Genomic DNA, 22,773 nt, shown 5'->3' on the forward strand with positions numbered 1-22,773 from the left:
GATCATCAATTTCACATGTAGGTTGAAACACAGCCATTAACTGAAACAGAAACAGCTGTGTAGGAGGCTTAAAACTGAGTGAGGAACAGCCAAATTCCGCTACCAAGGTGAGGTTGTGGAAGACAGTTTCATGTAACAGGTAATACACCATGACAAGACTGAGCACAGCAACAAGACACAAGGTAGCTGTACTGCATCATAAAGGTCTCTCCCAAACAAAGATTTCAAAGCAGACTGGGGTTTCAAGATGTTCAAGTTCTTTTGAAGAAGCACAAAGAAACGGACAATGCTGAGGATCGTAGACACAGTGGTCAGCCAAGGAAATTTAGTGCAGCAGATGAAAAGCACATCAAGCTTATTTCCCTTTGAAATCGGAAGATGTCCAACAGTGCAATCAGCTCAGAACAAGCAGAAACCAGTGGGGCCCAGGTACACCCATCTACTGTCTGGAGAAGGCATACAGCCAATGTCATTAGGAGCTATCTTCCTTTAAAGAAAAACAAGAATTAATGGAAGTGATGGTGTGGCCCCCACAGAGTCCTGATCTCAACATCATCCAGTCTGTCTGGGATTACACAAAGGGACAGAAGGATTTGAGAAAGTCTGCATCCATAGAAGATCTGTGGTTAGGTCCTTCAAAATTTGTCTGCAAGTGTAGAAGAAGGGCGGTCACATCAAATATTTGATTTGATTTTAGATTTATCTTCTGTTCATTCACTGTGTTTTAACTGATGAAAATGAACTGTTAACACTAAAACTTTTGCACAGTGCTGTACATAACTTAAAAGCAGATACATTTTTTTTGATATAAAGATCTACCAAGCCGAGGAAACATTTTGATTCAGTGATTTATAAGCATGGTAAAGCACAATACCACTGTATTGAAGATTCACAAACAAAAATGGTTCTTACCACTATGAGGTTCCACATGCGAGCAGCCTCGGCCACAAGTGTGGACACAGAGCTGCAGCCTGGCATCAGCACAATTTTAATGGGCTCTGTGTACAGAAGATCATACAGCAGCTTGGTGGCCTCCCCTGGATCACACTGTGGACATACATACACAGACAGCAGGACAGCCAGTATAAGAAACACTGTACCTAGCATCCTTACATAGGTAATGCATCTTATCATTTGTCAACATTATGTAAATAACCAGAACTCTGATGGAATATGCAGAGCTACTTCAGGTTTCACAATGATAATACATTATAAAGCTGTCTTCCCAAAGCTGTATGTTTAAGAGTTCTTATTCCAACTGGCCATAAGGCTGATAATCAGACTAAACTGTCAGCCTACATCATGTATTGTAACACTGCATTCATGGAGTTGATTCTATTAAGAAGTTCTTTTGTTTTGCTCTAAGCAGTGAGTGATGCATATTATGCTGGTGTTGTCTTCAAAGCACACTTTAGATCGCAGGCCAATCTAAAGTGAACACTTTGAACACATTTTTAAACATACAAAATAAAAACAGACGGGAATATCATTCCAAAATAAATTAATAAATATATATATATATACATATATATGTATGTAAAATCTCCTGTCAAAACAAGTTAGAAATACAGACATGCTGCAAAACCTTGAAAAAAAGGGCTTTTCTCACGAGAATGTTTGTAATAAACTGAAAAGACAAGACATTATTGCTTGAGTAAATGGCATGATCTCACAGAAGTCTTCTTATGGCTCAATTACAGTAGTTGGAATATAGTTTTATATATTGCTAGTGAACTACAATATTTATTACCACCATCAGGCATAGTTTTATTAACTTTCTTTGTAAAGTGCAGGCCCGGCGTTTGTCACCATATGAGCAAGTAGCAGGCGAGGAGATTTTCCTGCGCCTGACATATCAATGACATGTTAAGGATAAACAGAAATAAGCAGAGGAAGATAGCCAGCCATTCATTTTATTTTCAGAAAAACACCACCAACACCAGTCTGAAAATGCCGTGAACACACCAACATGTGCCGGGTGATTGTGCTGAAAGTGATGTTTGGTCGTCTCACGGCTGTTACCCAGGCCATTCAGCGTCTTCTCGTTAGCTCACAGATCCGAGGTCCTTGGGTTTGCGTGCACGTAGGAAATGAGAAAAAAACTGACCCGATCGTTTGTTTTACCGAAGCGATCATGTGAACGATTGTGGCAGTTAACGACACAGCACGTTCGTATCACGTTTTAACTTGTTGAAACAAAACAACAGTTGTCCGAAAAGCCCACAATGCATTGCGATTTTCCCACTCTGTTACATCACCCTTTCGAGCCCGGCGCGGCACAGATAAGCATGTCGTGACCAACAAAATAAATAAATAAAAAATAAATTTAAAAAAAAAGGCCAACAAAATCAACAGCCTCTTGATTGATGCGGGAATGTTCCCAGGTAGCCAATAGTAAGGCAAGGCGGCAATTGCGCTGCATTATGGGATCTATAGTTTGTGTGTTATCAGCGCTTCATATTGGTGGGCCATTGGTAACAATAATAATAGATCTATATGAAATGAGCTCAAGGGGCGGATATAATTATACGCCGGGCCGGATGTGGCCCGCGGGCCATGAGTTTGACACATATGATCTAGAATCTCTTCAATGGCTTGATGTAGTTGGGGCGGCACGGTGGTGCAGTGGTTAGCGCTGGCGCCTCATAGCAAAAGGGTTCCAGGTTCGAATCATGGTCTTGGCCCTTCTATGTGGAGTTTGTATGTTCTCCCTGTGCCTGCGTGGGTTTTCTCCGGGTACTCCGGCTTCCTCCCACAATACCAAAAACATGCACATGCATTAGGTTAATCGGCTACTCTACATTGCCCCTAGGTGTGAGTGTGAAAGTGTGTGGTTGTCTGTCTTTGTGTGTTGGCCCTGCAATTGACTGGCGACCAGTCCAGGGTGTACCCCGCCTTTCGCCCGTAGTCAGCTGGGATAGGCTCCAGCTTCCCCGCAACCCTGACGGATAAGCGGTATAGAAAATGGATAGATGGATGGATGGATGATGTAGTTAGCACTTTTATGGAATGTTTAGCAAAGTTGGTAGTGCTCATACTCTAAATGAGAGATTCAGTGTTCTACTTCATCTAGCTGTTCCTAGCTCAACACTGGCCTCTTTAATTTCTGTTTCCTTGCAAAGCTGCAGGGAGCCTCCCTACTTTTCCCCATCTCTTCTGTAGCCTTTTCCATGGACTGGAATTCCTTTGTTACTCTCTCCTTTGCAAGGGCATGCTATGCTTTTGTTTATGTTAACATTAGTGTTTTTTCTGTATGCTTCAGTTGCCATAATATGTAAAGCATATAAATATAATTACCCTAACTTGTAGCATAGTGAGACTTAGCTAACAAATCTGGGGTTAGTAGGTGGGGATAATGAGATGTTTCCAACTACTCAACCCTCTTGCTTTATAAGCGAATATCAGGACAATTTCCAGTCATGCCTCTGGCAGTTAAAGCTGTTATTATGATATTATGCTGGGATAGTTTTCAGCCATGGTTGTGGTGATAAAAGCAGATATTTTGAACATTTACATTGGAAGGCTACAAACCTAAGCTGGTATTACTGGTATCTTGCACAGCACACAGTTTAGCTGAAATTTAAGGTAAACGTAAAGTAATGTTTAATCATTTTTTGGGCAGGCAGCAGGGATGTCTGATTTGCTAAAACAATTATAGTCTTCAATTCAATTCAGCTTATTTATATAGCGCCAGTTCACAACAAAAGTTATCTCATGACACTTTCCAATTAGAGCAGGTCTAGACCATACTCTTTCATTGTGAGCAAGCGCTTGGCGACAGTGGTGTGGAAAAAAACTGCCTTTTAGAAGGCAGAAACCTTGGAGCAGACCCCGACTCAAGATGGACAAGGTGGGTGGGGCATGAGAGAAAGAGCACACAAGCAGAGATGCATAGCTGCAGTAATAAAACCAGAAGTACTGGAACTGTAGTTAATGATAATGACGATGAAGTATACAGAGGTACTATAGTGATTATGATAGCAATATTAGTAACAATAATAATGGTAGCAGCTGCAGCAGAGTGGTAATAGAATTAAAATAGATAATGACTAAACAGTAGCAATCGCAGTAAGTTTCGAGCAGGACCACAGCAGGAGGTCTGACCATGAACCATGGGAACTTGCGAGACAAGAACGCACAAGGACTCCAGGGAAGAAGTTGGGTTAGTGATATGCATTAATGGGACATAAATGTGTGCAGAAGGAGAGGGAGAGGAAGAAAGAGCTCAGTGCGTGATGGTAGGACACCCGGCAGTCTAAGCCCATAGCAGCATAGTGGCTGGCCTAGGCCAGCCCAGACCGAAACCGGAAGATGGTTCCATAATAGAGGAGATTAATTAACTAAAGGGTTCCCAATCTACTTTTGAGGACTCTAGGAACCACAAGTAGCCCTGCATTTTGGGAACGCAAAGCTCTGGTGGGATAATCAGGAACTATCAACTCTTTAAGATAGTATCAGAGTCAGAGGGAATACCGGGAGTGCAGTTTGATGTGCTTTACGGAGACATGGCTGCACCAGGACATACCCGACGACAATGTGACGGTAACGGGCTTCCATACGGTCCGTGCGGACAGAGACTGCGCTACCAGCGGTAAGCACAAAGGGGGGGGGGGGCGCTTGCCGTGCTCGTTAACAACCGGTGGTGTAATCCAGCTCACATCACGGTGAAGGAGCGCATCTGCAGCCCGGATGTGGAACTGTGTGCCGTTGGACTACGTCCATATTACCTGCCCAGGGAGTTTTCACATGTTGTCATGGTGACTGTTTATGTTCCCCCCTCTGCAAACCCCAGCAGGACATGTGACACTATTCACTCTGCAATAGCCCGGATACAGACCCAGCACCCGAGTGCATTCATTGCAATCTCGGGTGATTTCAACTATACTAACCTGGACAAAACACTCCCCACTTTCACTCAGGTTGTGAACTGTCCTACCAGAGAGGGAAGAACAATAGATCTGCTGTATGCTAATGCAAAGGATTGTTACAGCTCTTCCCCCCTCCCCCCACTAGGCAGGTCAGATCACAACCTGATCCACCTCTCCCCCTGCTATGTGCCTCTCGTAAAGCATCTGCCCACAACTTCAAGGACTGTGAGGAGATGGACAGACGAGGCCAATGAGACACTCCAGGGCTGTTTTGAGGTGACAGACTGGCAGGCACTCTGTGAGCCCCACGGACAGGACATTGATGGGCTCACTGAGTGCATCACTGCCTACATAAACTTCTGTGTGGACACCATTGTCCCAACCAAAACTGTAAAGTGTTACCCCAACAACAAGCCGTGGGTAACCAAGGACATCAAAGCCATCCTCAATGACAAGAAGAGGGCTTTCAGAGCAGGCAATAGGGAGGAGGTGAGAGCTATTCAGCGCACCCTGAGAATAAAGATCAGGGAGGCAAAGGAGAGGTACCGCAGGAAGCTGGAGTGGAAACTCCAGCAGAACAACACGAGAGAGGTGTGGAGTGGCATGAGGACCATCACAGGTTACGGGCCAAACAGCGGAGGAGTTGATGGCAGTGTGGAACGGGCGAATGAGCTGAATCAGTTCTTTAACAGATTCGACACTGGGACCCCAATTCACGCTTCAAACGACTCCTCAGCAGTACGGTTGCAGCAACCAGCCACTCCAGCCTCTCTCCCTCCCCCCACATTCCATCTGGATGGTCTCGCTCACACCTCGTCCCCAGAAGCCTGGGTGGACCACTCTCACCTGGGTACCACATGCACTCCTCCCCCACCCATCACCCCAACGATGACCTTCACAGCTGACCAGGTGAGAAGACAGCTGCAGAGACTCCGTGCAGGCAAAGCTGCAGGCCCAGATGGTGTGAGCCCCAGGGTCCTGAAAGCCTGTGCCCCCCAGCTATGCGGAGTACTCCATCATGTCTTCAACCTGAGTCTGAGTCTTCAGAGGGTCCCCGTGGTGTGGAAGACGTCATGCCTCGTTCCTGTCCCGAAGACGCCGCGTCCCAGCGACCTCAAGGACTACAGGCCTGTGGCCCTGACGTCACACATCATGAAGACTCGTCCTGGAGCAGCTTAGGCCCATGGTCCAACCACTTCAGGATCCCCTTCAGTTCGCCTACCAGCCCCGTCTTGGCGTGGACGATGCCATCATCTACCTGCTGAACAGAGTCTACACTCACCTGGACAAGCCGGCAAGCACTGTGAGAATCACGTTCTTCGATTTCTCGAGTGCGTTTGACACCATCAGGCCGGCTCTGCTGGCTGAGAAGCTGACAGCGATGCAGGCGGATGCCCCACTGGTGTCCTGGATCGCAGACTATCTGACGGGCAGACCGCAGTACGTACGCCTGAAGTGCTGCCTGTCAGATGAAGTGATCAGCAACACTGGGGCTCCACAGGGGACTGTCCTCTCTCCCTTCCTCTTCACGATCTACACCACAGACTTTACGCACTGCACAGAGTCCTGCCATCTTCAGAAATTTTCTGATGACTCTGCAGTGGTTGGGTGTATTACTGGGGGGGATGAGAGAGAGTACAGGACGGTAGTGGACAACTTTGTCACATGGAGCGGGAAAAACCACCTACAGCTCAATGTGACAAAGACCAAGGAACTGGTGGTGGACCTGAGGAGGACTAAGGCTCCAGTGACCCCTATCAACATCAAAGGGGACACTGTGGAGGTGGTGGAGGAGTACAAATACCTGGGGGTGTACTTAGACCACAAACTGGACTGGTGCAAGAACGTGGACATAGTCTACAGAGGGCCAGAGCCGCCTCTACTTTCTGAGGCGGCTAAAGGTTCTTCAACATCTGCAGGACGATGCTGAGGATGTTCTACGAGTCGGTGGTGTCCAGTGCCATCACATATGCCGTTGCCTGCTGGGGCAGCTGCCTGAGGGTGAGGGACACCAACAGACTCAATAGAATCATCAAGAAGGCCAGCCATGTTGTGGGAGAGGAACTGGACTCTCTGACAGTGGTGTCTGAGAGGAGGATGTTGTCCAAAATTAGAACTATACTGGACTTTCCCTCTCACCCTCTCCACAATGTGCTGATCGGCTACAGGAGCTCGTTCAGCAACAGACTCATACTGACACGATGCACCACAGAGCGACACAGGAAATCATTCCTGCCTGTCGCCATCAAACTGTTAAACTCAGCACTGTGACGGACACACTCACTTTATATATACAATGTACATATTGGCTTTTTACACATGTACATGCCTGTGTTTTAAATTTTCTTAAAAATTTGAATACAGTTTTTGTAAATACCTGTACTTTGAGATTTTAGTTTTGTTTATCCTATCTTTATTAAGTTTATCCTATTTTTTATACTCTGGACTTTTCTCCTTTCTTGGTCGGGAATACTGCATGTGCAATGTCTGTAAAAACAAGAATTTCCCTCCAGGGATAAATAAAGGAATTCTGATCTGATCTGATCTGTATGGTGCCTGACCGTTCAGGGCTTTATATGTGAGGAGGAGAATTTTAAAATCTTTCCTGAATTTTACAGGTTCTTGGGAGTAATCTTGCTGCACCGTTCTGGATTAGCTGGAGAGCTTTTCTAGATTTATTGGGGCAAGCTGATAGAAGGGAGTTAAAATAATCCAACCTGGAGGTAATGCATGCATGGACTAATTTTTCTGCATCTTTCTGACTCAGAATGTGCTTAATTTTTGCAATATTGCAGAGGTGAAAGAATGCAGTTTTTGAAGTGTTCGATATGTGTGGGTTAAAGGACATGTCCTGGTCAAAGATAACTCCTAAATTCCTTACAGTGGAGCTTGAGGCCACGGCTAAGCCATCTAGTATTGCTAAATCACTGGATAATTTGTTTCTAAGGTGTTCAGGGCCCAGAACAATACCTTCGGTTTTGTCTGAATTCAGAAGTAGGAAATTGCAAATCATCCAGGTTTTTATGTCTTTAAGACATGCCTGAAGTTTGACTAGCTGATTTGTTTCTTCTGGTTTCATTGACAAGTACAATTGTGTGTCATCTGCATAACAATGAAAATGCATGGAGTGTTTCTTAATAATATCACCGATGGGGCATATAAGGGGTGAATAATATTGGCCCGAGGACAGAACCTTGGGGAACTGACTAACTATTGTGAGTGTGGACGATGTATCTCTAACAAACTGAGATCGATCTGATAAATAAAACCGAAACCAGCTTAATGCAGTTCCTTTGATGCCAATTAGGTGTTCCAATCTGTGCAATAAGATGGAATGGTCAGTGGTGTCAAAAGCAGCACTAAGGTTTAGCAGTACAAGGACAGAGATAAGTCCCTTGTCTGATGCAAGAAGGTCATTTGTGACTTTGACCAATGCCATTTCTGTGCTATGATGAGCTCTAAAGCCAAATTGAAAATTCTCAAATAAGTTATTCTTTTGAAGAAAGTCACATAGCTGATTGGCGTCTGTTCTTTCAAGGATCTTGGAAACGGTCTATAGTTGCTTAAAACCTCTGGGTCAAGTGTGTGTTTTTTAAGGAGAGGTTTGACTATGGCTACTTTAAAGGACTGGGGTACATAGCCTGTTAATAGGGACAGATTGATCATATCTAATAGACAGGTGCTAAGTCAGGGTAAAACTTCTTTGAGAAGCTTAGTAGGGATGGGGACTAAGAGGCATGTTGTTGGCTTGGATGAATATATATATATATTAATATTATATATATATATATATGTATATAATGTGTCCAATGTTTAAGATTTTGTCATTAAAAAAGGCTATGAAGTCATTGCTGCTGAGGGTCACAGGGATACAAGGTTCGATAGCACTATGGCTCTCTGTCACCCAGGCTACAGTGTTGAAGAGAAACCTGGGATTATGCTTGTTATCCTCAATTCATTTCGAGTAATAGGCTGCTCTGGCAGTCCATAGGGCCTTCCTATATAATCTAAGACTGTCTTGCCAGAATGAGAAAGATTCAATAAGTTTGGAGGAATGCCATTTCCTTTTAAGTATTTGTGCATTTTGCTTTAATTTGCGAACCTCTGTATTATACCAGGGTGCAAGTCTCTTTTGCTTTATGCGTTTCTTCTTTAGCGGGGCAACAGAGTCTATAGTTGTCCTTAATGAGCTTGCAGCACTGTCCATCCATCCATTTTCTATACCATTTATCCGTCAGGGTAGCAAGGGGGCTTTAGCCTATCCCAGCTGACTACGGGTGAGAGGCAGGGTACACCCTGGACTGGTCGCCAGTCAATCGCAGGGCTCACACATAAAGACAGACAGCCACTCATGCACTCTCACACTCACACCTAGGGGCAATGAAGAGTAGCCAATTAACCTAACGTGCATGTTTTTGGTATTGTGGGAGGAAGACAGAGTACCCGGAGAAAACCCACGCAGGCACAGGGAGAACATGCACACTCCACATAGAAGGGCCCAGACCGGGATTCGAACCTGGAACCCTTTTGCTATGGGGCGACAGTGCTAACCACTGCACCACCGTGCCGCCCGGCACTGTCCACAAAATGGTCAATTTGAGAGGGATTGTTGTAATGTTCACTAGTATCAGGACATGATACTGACATAAATGACAATAGAACTATTTCTTTAAATTTAGTTACAGCAGTATCAGACAGGTATCTAACGTAGGAGTTTTTTCTTGGTGGTATGAAGTCAAATAATACAAACTCAAATGTTATTAAACAATGGTCAGAGAGAAGACAATTTTGGACTATTAAATGTTCTACTTCAGTGCCATATGTCAGAACAAATATAGTCATAGAGCCTCAAAATAGACGACCCAAAATGCAGACCTGGGACACACAGGGAGGTAAAATGAACAAAAGTAAACTTTAATGAACTTATTTAAAGTGAACTGAAGCAGGCAGGGCAATACAAAGAAGTTGAAATGGCTGGATATTTGGGAATAAAAGTCCAAACAAAGAATAATCTAAAGGAAAACAAGGAAAGCAATAAAGTAGCACTGCCACACTGAAATATGTAGATGCAGGAAAATCACTGGAAGCACAGGTAATACATAAAACAAAAGTCAAACTTTGGGCAGACTGCCTGACAACTAGTGAGCAGGGGCAACTAGAAACCCCTCTGGAGGTCAGTTAGGAGGTGGGATCAATCTGGAGACCAGTGCAATGATGGAACTGACCAGCAGACTGATAATGAATCTGAAGGAGCTGGAAATCAGAGCTGGAGGCCAGTGACAAGACAGTAGAATTGAACACTGGCAACACGGCTGTTGGCAGGTCAGCCAGTGAAGCCTGGGAAATGGGAGACTACAGCACATAAACTGAAGACTTCTGGACTGCAGGAGACAGATGGCTAGAGGTATGGCTGATGAATAAAATGGATTCAAGGAGGTCTGGCTTGACTTTGGCTATGGCAACAGAAACCTAGAAACAAGCATCGACGTCAGGCTAGTTGACTGGGAAGAGTTGGCCAGGTCACCTACAAGGAGGCCAAGCACCGACGGGGTACTGGGAATAGGAGTTGACTCGGCCACCAACTGTGAACCAGGAGCAGTCATTTGCCAGGCTGCATACGGGTAACTTAAGTTGTTTGGACCAGCAAAATCTAATCAGATCACCTTTGAGTCCAAGTTGATGTTAATGCCAAATTCCCTAATGAAATTCCCTCAGTGTATCAAGCTCACAAGAATGGGATAAACAGACAACCTGAAAACATAATCCTCAGATCCACAATCCCCACAGCTACTGCATCAAAAATACTGCTTTAGGTTTTCTTCCTGTGTTGCAAACCTTTTTAATTTTTCTGACCATCAGGTTCTCTTTCAGCTGTAAAAGTTGTGTAACACTGCTGCTGTTGACAACCCAAAAGTTTCCGATTTTATTGCTTCATGATAAAAGACTTTATTGGAAATTAAGTGTGTTTAACACCAAATATGGCAAACATCTATTCTCCAATACTGCAGGGGGGAGAAGTACAACAGAAAAAGCACACGACAGCAAATGTTAGATGAAGGGCTACAGGAAACAGGCTCTTTAACCGGCCCTCTTCACCTCAGCTGTCATGGTTTGAAGCTTTTGCTTGCCATTTTTTATTATTCTTTGTTTGGACTACCTTTTTTTTTACTGTTACAAGGTCATTAAGTGGAGGACCCACAGTGCGGACACTGACACAAGAGATAGGTGGACAAAAGAAACTTTTATTAACTTACACAGAAAAAGAACAGAAGCAAACAAAGGTAAACAAACAAAATGATATCAAAATAACACAGGAAGCGTAAAGCTGCACAAGACACAGGAGAAAAAAACTACAAAATAAAACATGAAACTAATTGAACTGAAACCATGACATCATTTCCAACAGCCATGCCATTTTGTCTGCTAGACTGTGTAATAGAAAAACACTTTAAACAGTAATAACAAGGAAAATTAAACATGGCTATTTACTGTTTTAAAACTAGTTCCTTTTCTAGTCACAGCCATGATGAGTCTCCTCGTTTAAATGTTATCAAGACAAGCATGTCACCAGTTTAAGACACATCTTCAAGCAGATAGGCCTCTTGCCTGTTGTGTTGTGGACATGCAAAATTTACATATGCATTTAAAAGTCTAAAAGTAAGACACTGCTTAAATAAATAAACATGAAATGGTTCAATCCATTTTTAAGTATCTGAAACATACTCATTTTTTCACTTTAAATTATGTTAACCCTTGAAAATCACAAATCCTGTCAAGTTTATGTTTTCATATTCTGTGTTAACTGTTGTATTTTGTTACTAACTTTTTTTCTTATTCCAGAACCTTCTGCGTCTTACCTTTGTGTGTTTTCCTACCAGTTTTGGTTGTCAGCCCCGTCCTGATTCATTTCACTTTTGTCTCCTCATTTTATTTAAACAGTGCTGTGTCTTTCCTCTGTGATCAGATCATCTTAGTAACATTGTGTTTAGTGTCCAAGCCTTCTATTCCATATGTCAATGGATTTTTGGATTTGTTTGCCGAACTAATTTCATAAGGGAGCAAGAGACATGAAGCCAAGAAAAAAATAATTCAAAAAGTAATTCCTTGAAATAAAGCCTTTGAGGTTTGACTGTTTGACCAGTCTGTATTCTGTGTAAAATAAATTATAATTATTAAGAGAAAATCAAATGAAAGAGTGAACCACACCATTTGAATTTCTTTTGTGGGGAAAAATAGTTTTAAATATGTAATAAGAAAATACTGCATTAAAATACTACATTTAAAGGCTCACTGAATTCCTAGATGCTTGGTACAGGTCTGTCAGGGGTCATGGTTTTTTTGATGATTTAAAATTGATGATTTAAAAAACTGATTTAATTTACTGCTACAGTTTATTTGCCAACATGAACTGAACACTGAACTGCAGTTGTCTTGGTTACTGTTGCCGTGTGTGTGGACGTGTATTCCTATAGTTGTGGGGACAAAAATCTGTTTACATCATATTGTGAGTACCCACCTTACTCATGGGGACAAAAAATCCTCACAATGTCAATCATTAAATACTAGTCATGGAAACAAGACGTGTGTGTGTGTGTGTGTGTGTGCGCGCACGCATGTGTGTTGGTATGCAGTGTGTAAAGAGTCCAGGTAGGAGAGGCAGAATGAGAATCAACTCAAATTATAATCTAGCAGTGAGAGATAGATGAAACATCTCTGATAACACTGCATACAGTGACTCTAAATATATCTCTGTCACAAATGTTTAGAAATAGAAACACAGTACTTTCAAGCTTAAACAGATAAATAATATAATAAAAATTATGTTCTGTGAATCAGAATCAGAATTCCTTTATTTATCCCCAAGCGGAAATTCTTTTTTGTACAGACATTGCACTTGCAGTTTTCCCAACTAAGAAAGAAAATGAAAGTAAAGTAAAAATAAGATAAACAACAAGAATAAATCTAAAAAATACAAGTAAGAGTTCAAAGCTATTAGTAAAGCTTTAACATATATTTGACAAATTGTAGGTGAGTGACACAATGAGATGGAGGAGCAAAAACTGGACAGACTGAATGATACTGGAATAAACATGTTTTTTATCAATAATTTTGTCACAAAAGTTACGGCGTTGCTGACGCAGAAAGAGCTGAACCCTGATGCAGAGTCAAAAAATGGGCAGGCAGATGGCGGTCCAAAATAGCATTCTTTTATTTTAACAAAAGAAACTCAAAATTAGCACAATCTTACTGTGACTCTTGGATCAAAAAATTAACAAAATGCTGTGGCGTGGCATGGAGAGGCGAGGCGAGACAAGACAAGACAAGACAAAAATTTCATGGCATAGCAAACATGGAGACAATACAATGCACGGACACCAGTGACAGGGAAGACGCGGACTAAACAGACGAGATAACAAGACACAGGTGAAACACATCAAGGAAGGAGAAAGCAATCAGGTTAAACAAAAGCAAGGCTACATGAAACAGGGACACACAGGGGAAGTGACGCTTTCAAAATAAAACAGGACATGACATAACACATGGAAACACAAGACACACATGAAACACGACACATGGACTAAAAACCAAATGACAGAAACCCAGAGGATGACAAATATATATTATTATTTCTTCTCATTTCATGCTCTTGAAAGTGTAATCAGCTCTAACCCTAAATCATGTCTAACACAACTTGAAAAAAAAAGGGTTGGACAGTAGGGATGGGGGGGCTGATAGTGGTGGAGGGGGCTGGTGGGAAGTGGTGTGAAGACAGGAAGGTGATGGGAGGTAAAGGTGAAGACGGTGATGGTGGTAGATGTGTGAAGAGTGGAGAGGAAGGGTGGTAGAGGGGGTGGGGTTGGAATTAAATCTGTTGAAAAACAGGTTTAATTCACTTGCCCAGTGCTGGTTGCCTTCAGCTGTCCCTCTGAGATAGGCTTCAGGCCCCTTCGCACATCTTGTGTGTTGTTCTGCTCCAGCCGCTCCTCCAGTTTCTTCCTGTAGCTGTTCTTGGCCCGCCTGATTGCGCACTTGATTTCACACTGAACTCTCTTCCGCTTCACTTTGTCCCCAGAAAAGAAAGCCCTCTTCTTCTGGTTCAGCAGGGCTTTTAGCTCACGGGTCACCCAGGGCTTGTTGTTGGAGAACACTGTACCTTCCAGGTTGGCAAAGTGTTCTCCACACAGAAGTTAATGTGGTCTGTGATGCAGTCGGTCAGGCCATTGATGTCATCAATGGTCTCCCAGTCTGTAGTTTGGAAACAGTCTCTCACTAGCTTCATCAGTCCACACTTTCACAGACTTTTTTCTGTGCAGGCTCTCTTCTCACCTTTGGTGTGTATCCGGGGAGCAGATGAATGAGTGATCAGAGCGTCCAAGCGGGGGGAGGGGGCGGAGGTGTATGTGTCTTTGACATACAAAAGGTCCAGCGTCTTGTTGTCCCTGGTGTGGCACTTCACATACTGTGTGAATGTGGGGAGAGTGGAAGATAGAAAGGCTCGACTGAAGTCTCCACTGATAAGCAGGAGGGACTGTGGGTGCTGTGTGCATCCTGGTCACTGCACTGTGGAGCAACTCACAGGCAGCTGCCGCATCAGCCGAGGGAGGGATGTACACATTAAACACAATAATGTGCGAAAACTCCCTTGGGATGTAATAAGGCCGTATGCCAAAAGCAAGTAACTCAATGTCTTTAGTGCAGACTTGTTCCTTAACAGAAACGTGCCCCGGGTTGCACCATTTCTCATTAATAGACACCGCCAGCCCCCGCCCTTCCGCTTACGATAAGATAAGATAATCCTTTTTTAGTCCCATAACTCTCTGACAGTGGTGTCTGCTCTCTGACAGTGGTGTCTGAGAGGAGAATGTTGTTCAAAATAAGGACGATACTGGACTTTCCCTCTCACCCTCTCCACAATATGCTGATCAGCTACAGGAGCTCGTTCAGCAAAAGATTCTTACTCCTGCGATGCACCACAGAGCGACACAGGAAATCATTCCTGCCTGTCGCCATCAAACTGCTAAACTCAGCACTGTGACGGACACACTCACTTTATATATACAACGTATATATTGTTTTTTACACATGTACATACCTGTATTATTTAATTATTATTTTTTTTAATTTGAACACATTGTAAATACCTGTACTTTTAGATTTTCGATTTACATTTATCCTGTTTTGTTTATCCTATTTTTATACTTTTCACTTTTCACCTTTCTTGGTCGGGAATACTGCAAGTGCAATGTCTGTAAGAATAAGAATTTCCCTTCAGGGATAAATAAAGGAATTCTGATTCTGATTCTGATTCTGAACTGGGAAATTACAAAGTAAAAGCTTTACCACAGTCCGCCACTCTCCGGTCAGCACGCACAAGTTTAAACCATCCAGGGAAACCACAGAGTCCGGTATCAGTCCATTCAGCCAGGTCTCAGTGAAACACATAAGGCTGCACTCCCTGTACACCCTCTGCAGCCGGATCAGCATAAGTTTGTCGGTCTTATTGGAGAGGGAATGGACAATTCCCATAATAATGGAGCATAGATATGGTCTGTACCTCCGTTTCCTCTCCTGGATCTTTCGTCCTGCTCTGCAGCCTCTCCTTCTCCTCCGTATTTCCGCAGGAATCTTTGGTTTCTCCGTGTAGAGAAGAACAGGGCCACATAGAACTAACAGCTGATCCCTAGTGTAAACAATAGAGCCATGGCTGAAGCTGAAGGGATCCCCCAGTGGAATGCCAAAAAGGTCAAAAACATCAAAAAGCAAAAAACAAAACTAATAAAAGTGGTGTCCCTGTGTGCACATTTGCGACAGGAATCAACCACATTAAACAAAACAGGTAAAACATGCCAAAAAACAGTAGAAAAAACAAAAAAAAGTCAAAAGGGGGCAGAGCTGCCACAACAACCACAGCTGCTGTTCCTGCAGCGCCATCTTGGATTGTTTGTTATATGATTCATCAAACCTGCTACCAGGCTTCTAAAACAGCTGACAAAAGGATAATTGGCCTTTAGTCGGGATCAGCAGCAGCTCACTTGTCACTTGGTGCAGCAGCAGACTCTCGTCCTGCAGCTGCACCAAGTGACCTCCGCTTTGAGGAGGATCAATGTCAACAAGGCTGCAGGTCCAGATAAGGTGTCAGGATGCACACTGAAGTCATGCGCTGACCAACTGGCAGAAGTCTTTCTGGACATTTTCAACCTGTCCATGCAGCTGTCCACGGTCCCTGTGTGCCTGAAGTCCTCCATCATTGTGCCTGTTCCCAAGAAATCAACCATAACCTGCCTCAACGACTACCGACCTGTCACTCTGACCCCGGTTATTATGAAGTGCTTCGAGAGGATCCTCCTGAGATACATCAAGGATGCCATCCCCGTTGGCCTCTACAGTCTGCAGTTTGCCTACAGGGAGAACCGTTCTACGGAGGATGCCGTTTCGCTAGCACTTCACACGGCCCTGACTCACCTGCAGCATCCTAACACCTATGTTAGGATGCTATTTGTGGACTTCAGCTCGGCTTTCAACACCGTCCCCCCGGATATGCTGGCCCTGAAGCTTCACAACCTGGGTTTGTCAGATTCACTCTGCTCGTGGATCAGGGACTTCCTCACCAACAGGCCCCAGGTGGTGAGGATAGGGGAGTCTACATCTGCCCCACTGATCCTCAACACTGGCACGTCACAGGGTTGTGTACTCAGCCCTGCCTTATTCACACTCTACACACACGACTGCTCTGCTATCCACCCCACAAACAGGGTCATTAAGTTCGCGGACGACACCACTGTGGTGGGTCTCATATCTAACAATGATGAGACCCACTACAGAGAACTTGACACAGTGGTGTTCCAGGAACAACCTCATCCTGAACATCAGCAAGACCAAGGAGGTCATAGTGGACTACAGGAGGTCCAGGAAGACCGATCACGCTCCCGTCTGTATATTTGGGGAGGCGGTTGAGCGGGTGGACAGCATTAAGTTCCTGGCATCCTTAAGCATCCTCTGACCTCTCCTGGTCAGTGAACGCCTCACACCTGGTGAAAAAGGCCCAACAATGACTTTTCTTTCTCAGGAAGTTGAAATGGACTGGACTGTCTACTCAGCTACTTGTGAACTTTTACAGAGCCACAATTGAAAGCATCCTGTGTCTTAGTGTGACTGTGTGGTATGGCAGTTGCACAGCACAGCACAGGAAGGACTTAGGCTGGGTGGTGAGGACAAGCACAGGGGATTGTTCAAGGATTCAAGGAGCTTTATTGTCATTTCACACACGTAGAACATGAGTGGAACGAAATTAGTTGAACATGAGTGGAACGAAATTAGTTGTGGGCTGCAGTCTACCAGATCTGGACTCAGTTTACACTGCCCGAGTCCAGAAGAAGTCAAGACGCATTGCCACAGATCCCACCCACCCGGGCAACAACTGTTTGTACCACTTCCATCAGAAAGGCGGTACAGGAACATTAAAACCACCATGAACAGACTCAGGGACAGCTTCTTTCCCAGAGCTGTAAAAGCAATAACCCCCCTACAGTGACACACTCACGCCCCACCCCCCTACAGGACCTCACACATACACCCTCCCCCGTCTAGCCGCATACACACACACACAGCATACTATAGACTGGCACTAAGTGCACTTTATCTACCTCATTTTGTATTTTATATTTTTATATTTTTTCTTTTTAATTTTCTGCTGCTATTTATAAGTGTGCTTTTAAGCCGAGAATCTGCACAAAATTTCGTTATGCTTGCATAATGACAACAAAGACTCTTGAAGTATCTGGCCGAGCACTGTGGCATCCGGGAGATTTGGTTTTGGCAGACCGTGGATTTAATATTGGGGATGAAGTTGGACTAATGTGTGCCAAGGTGAAAAGCCCAAGCTTCACAAGAGGACGTGCTCAAATGGACTCAAAATCTGTGGAGGAGACGCAGCAGCTCACCTAAGGGTCCATGTGGAAAGGGTTATAGGTTTGGTAGGCAACAAGTATAACATACTTCAGTGCACCATACCAGTGAGCCTACTGGTTCCACTTGAGGGTGAGAAATTTTCCTTCATTGATAAGATTGTGACTGTGTGCAGTGCTTTACGTAATACATCTCCCAGTACTGTCATTAAACAACAAGGCCCTGTGATACCAGATAGTGACTGAGAAACAGTGAGTGAATTGAAAAAAAAAAAAGAAAAAAAGAATGTGCGCTGTATCTTATTCATGTATTTTTGTGGTTTTCTGAAAATTAAATGAATGGCTGTTAATCTTCCTCTGCTTATTTCCATTTATCCTTAACATGTCAGGCACAGGAAAATCTCCTCTACTGCTACTTCCTCATATGATGACAAACACCGGGCCTGCACTTTACAAAGAAAGTTAATAAAACTATGCCTGATGGTGATAATAAATATTGTAGTTCAGTGGGAATATATGAAACTATATTCCAACTACTTTAACTTAATATTAAAAAATAGGCATGGAAGTCCTCTGTGAGACCATGTGCCATTTACTCAAGCAATAATGTCTGAACACTTCTTGTTTTAGTCTTTTCAGTTTATTACAAACATTCTTGTGCAGTGCAGTGACTGTTAAAGTGCCAGTAACAGCGCAGATAGGGTGCCAACAGCAGAAGACTGCATGCAAACAGATAAATAACACTGCAAATGAGGTAATTCCTAAATTCTTCACCGGTGTAATAACTAACGCCATTGACAAGAGGACAAGCTCAGCTTCAAACAGTTGTGACATTTATATCTATTTTCCAGTAAACGTGCTCATGTGGATCCATTTCACCAATTTTACTATTTTTTTCGAAGAACCGAGCCTTTGGAACAGAGTCCAGCTTGTCTCGGTACGATCCATTTTTTCCATCCTCTCTCTCTCTCTCTCTCTCTCTCTCTCTCTCTCTCTCGCAGTACCATCTCTATCAGAGACACCAAGACTTGTTATTCTTAATGTACTAAAGATTGTGTAGCCCCCATACTGCCGAGTGGAAATCGATTTCTAAGACTTTTCGTGGTTCACCTTGCGGTCTAGTAAAACTCTATGGTAAAACTTCCCACATGGATGCTGCAATGTGATTGGAGCAGAAGCAGTCAATCACAAGTTTTCGCCATCCCAGTGCTCTGATTGGTTGACCTTTGTGGCACATTTATAACGTGCAAACTTGAGCGAGCGTGGCTGAGGCAGACTAAGGGAAAGTAGCATTATGAGCGTGCAGAAGTCTGCCTGAGCGCCGAGGAAGATATTTCTTGAGCACAGAATCGATTTTTGTGAGCTCAATTTTAAGTTTTCGCGCTCAAAATTTCCCCGTGTGCTCAGAATTGTGGCATGAATATAATTTCATAATGATAGAGAAACCCTGGTCTGTTCTGTGTAGGACATTACACTTCCTAGATCCGAAAAAATATTGTCAGAGAACATGATCCAGCTAGCATTTAATGTTTACCCCAAATTATATTTAATAGAACCAAGTTATAGCATAGGATATTTTGAAGGGTTGGACAGGATTGGTTCTAACATGGTTATCAAAACGTAACAGAACATTTCAGCTGTTAATTGTCATGCGACAGCAATGTCTATCAAGTGTCATTTCACAGGTATATTTTATATTGTATTAACTTTGGCAGTATGGTCTTGCTACACAGACATAAATGAGGCAACCCAGTGTCACTTGACTTTGTAAAACACATAATAATGTTCACATCTTGATTTTTCACTGAAATTATATAAAACTACTGTTGACCACATCCTTTCCTGGTATATTTCAATGTTAATATTTTTCAAGTGACAACCAGCAGATTTAGACAAGCTTACAGGGTGAATAGACAGGGAGCTATTAGTGTGGTGTAGTTCTAACATACATAACATATAGCCCGTTGTTACCTTTACTAGATTAATGGCTCCATACTGTAGTAGGGACACCTCTGGTTAAAATTGGCTCATTGCTGGTGACTAGCTAGTCCAGACAAAACAAGGCAAGAAAAGCAAGGAAAGCAAGATAAGGGCAACAACTTCAAAACTTTGATGTTGGGCCTTTTATTGTCCTTTACTGGCAAAAGAGCTGCTTAATACAACTTTACATTAAACAAAACCAGCAAGTTCTCATAGTGCACAACAGTGACTACTTTCAGCTAGCAACAGTTGTGGCGCGCATGTAGTTTGCTCGCTATGCTACTTAAGAGACTCCCTCTTGCAACAACTGCCTACACAGCTGCCACCCCTAAGGGGAAGAGGGATCAGCCTGTAACACTGTATAGCTGCATTTCGATAGAAACACACACAGATAAGTTGTTAGGTAATTATACAGTAGGTAGAGCATTTTTCTGGGGATGTGACCCACTTAATGACCTCACTGCTGAATTTTTAAAATATACAATACACAGATGACTACCAATTATTGTAACTTTCACATGTGAAATGACAGCCTTACATTTTCAGAAATGGTTTTCTATTTTTTTTTTTCTGTGTTATGTGTTGTAACTAATCGTTTTGAAAATTATTGTTTTAATATATATCTCAAATTTCATATAGATCAGTTACGGTTGTGAAAAATCCATTGGATGCCATCACTAAAATATTAAAAATCTATAAGTCCTTTAGTAAAAATCTTTAGTATTAAACATTAATAAAGGCATCAGTTTCAATATACCACTCTTTCACAAAAGATGCCTTCTTTGAAAAAATGTGTAACTTTGTACAATCCCAACCTTGCATTGTTTATCCATGCAATGGATTACCCACTACATGGGTTACCACTAAACACAAATGTTGATGCTACTGAGTGCATTAATGTTACATATTTCAGAGGAAAATAGTGTTTTATCCTTTTTATGCACCACATGCCACCATGGGATGAAAAATGTAATTGAATCTATACTGAGAATGAAATAAAATTGTCATAATTTGTTAGTTACTCACCATACTGTCGTAGTGTATCAGCTCCAGCTCGTGGTCCGGCAGTATGTCGGTCCTACTATTTACCAGGTCCAGAGCCATCTGAGCCGCAGGGAGGCAGGCCTGTCCACCGGGCCAGCCTCCACTCATAGGGAAGAGAGCTCCGATGTAGAGCTTCTTCTTGCCTAGAGCCAGGCAGGAGCAGGAGAGGAGGATAGTGAGAGTTAAGGCAAAAGAATTGTAAAGGACGGACTTCGGGAGGAGGCATTGGCAAGCCATAGCTTGTGGATGCCGGAGGCTCAGTGGAGCGATGAGGTCAGTTTAAACGTCTTGTACTGTTGAACTCTGAGTCTAGGAAAGTGCGTGCATCAGGAGTTGAATTTCAGTACAGACGAGAGCGCATTTCTAAAATTAATTTACATTATGACACACATTTAATTAGGCTGCTTTTTTGTTGCAAAATAACAACAGTTAAGCAATTAACAATAAAACGCTCTTCAACTAAATAAACTCTTTGAAAATTATTATAATCTACTCCACCACGTTTGGAGAAGAACTAAATAAATGCTTCATCAGTGTGGGTAAAATCAATTTAATAAAATCAATGAAAAGCAGAGTTAGTTATGTGATGAACGGTGAGTTCGTTTACATATGAGCAGGCTGGAGTGGCTGTTTACTTGAATATTAATCAGATTCGTAATTATAGTCTGTTTTGAACCCTTTCCGCTGTCCAAAGACCTGAAACTCAAGTCGCGGACGATTTGTGACATACAACCAATAATTAAACTAACAAATACATAAAGTAATAGATTGCATACAGCGTATCCCTGTTCCGTGTTATGAAATATTAACAAATATCCTCAATGAGTTTATAGAAGCTCTATTCTGTCCGGATCCTCTCGTCATCTGTCCTCCCTCCTCCATCCGCCCACATACAACGCACATTTTCTAACATACTGAATGGAAACACCGCAATAATCCAGTGCAGGCAAATGGGGGAGCGGTCAATCTGGAAATAAGGTCTTTCCAAAAAATTGTGAAAAAGCGTTAAAGCGTTGCTGGAATGCGTTTAGCTCTTCTGGTCAAAAAACGAGTAAAACGACGCCACCGACATCGAGCTTGCAGGTGTGTGCCTTTTTATGGCTGACTGCAGAGAGAGAGAGAGAGAGGGAGAGAGAGAGAGAGAGATGGATGATGGTGATGATGATGATTTTGATAGTTAGAAATAGATCGACGGATTCCAATTTCTGGGGTCAATAACTCAAAAACAAAACGATGTAGAAACACACAGAACACCTCCTCGTTGTAGTAATTTAGACAATCAGCTACGATACCGTCTTCTGGCCAGGACAGTGGCGGTCCTAGCCTGAATGGCGCTCTGGGCGAACAGCCCCCCTCCCCCCGCACTGGCTCACGCCCCCACCAACCCAAAGAGAACATCGGGTGAAAAGTATATGTATAAACTTTATTAAGATAGAAATACAATAAAACAAACTAAACATTACACAACCAATTTAAAGTGCACAACCATAAACATATGCAAGATATATATTGTTTTTAAAGTGCTTTATAAATAAAGCTGAATTGAATTGAATTGAATTGAAAGAAAATACACATTTCATATCACAAGCATAGAAAAGCACGACAAAGAAATAAGGATAACTGAATATAAATAACAACAATAAAAATACAAGTCAAAATACACAAATCCTTCACACACACAGAACTAAAACCTGACCCTTCTGGTGACAACATCTCCCATTAGGAAAAAAGAAATCTGATGCCACAACTTGGCCCTCTGCGTACCAACTCGGTCCTTATGCTGTCTGCAGGGTCTGTTAAAAGAGGCTCTTCCCCTGTGGCAGTTGAACTTTGTGGGGGTTCAGGCATTTCTGTAGAACAGCACATTTGATTTGGTACATTATTCAAAGCACACATCAGTGGAACAAAACATGGTTTTAAGAAATAGCAAAACTGGATTAATCAGAACAGGAAAAAATGTGTACAGGCAGGTAAAG

General features: G+C 42.8%; 1 protein-coding gene across 1 annotated transcript in view; it reads right to left on the minus strand.

Moving 5' to 3' along the window:
• The window catches only part of gabbr1b (gamma-aminobutyric acid (GABA) B receptor, 1b), a 167,347-nt gene extending 146,020 nt beyond the window's left edge, over positions 1–21,327 (minus strand). The window contains exons 1-2 of the mRNA XM_046416938.1: positions 20,780–21,327; positions 913–1,047 (exon numbers count right to left, since the gene is read on the minus strand). Of these exons, the coding sequence (XP_046272894.1) occupies positions 913–1,047; positions 20,780–21,034 (390 nt within the window). The 5' untranslated portion in view covers positions 21,035–21,327. The remainder of the gene's footprint in view (positions 1–912; positions 1,048–20,779) is intronic.
• Positions 21,328–22,773: the final 1,446 nt, after the last annotated feature.

Source organism: Scatophagus argus, chromosome 17, assembly GCF_020382885.2.
Source record: "Scatophagus argus isolate fScaArg1 chromosome 17, fScaArg1.pri, whole genome shotgun sequence".
Taxonomy (NCBI): domain Eukaryota; kingdom Metazoa; phylum Chordata; class Actinopteri; family Scatophagidae; genus Scatophagus; species Scatophagus argus.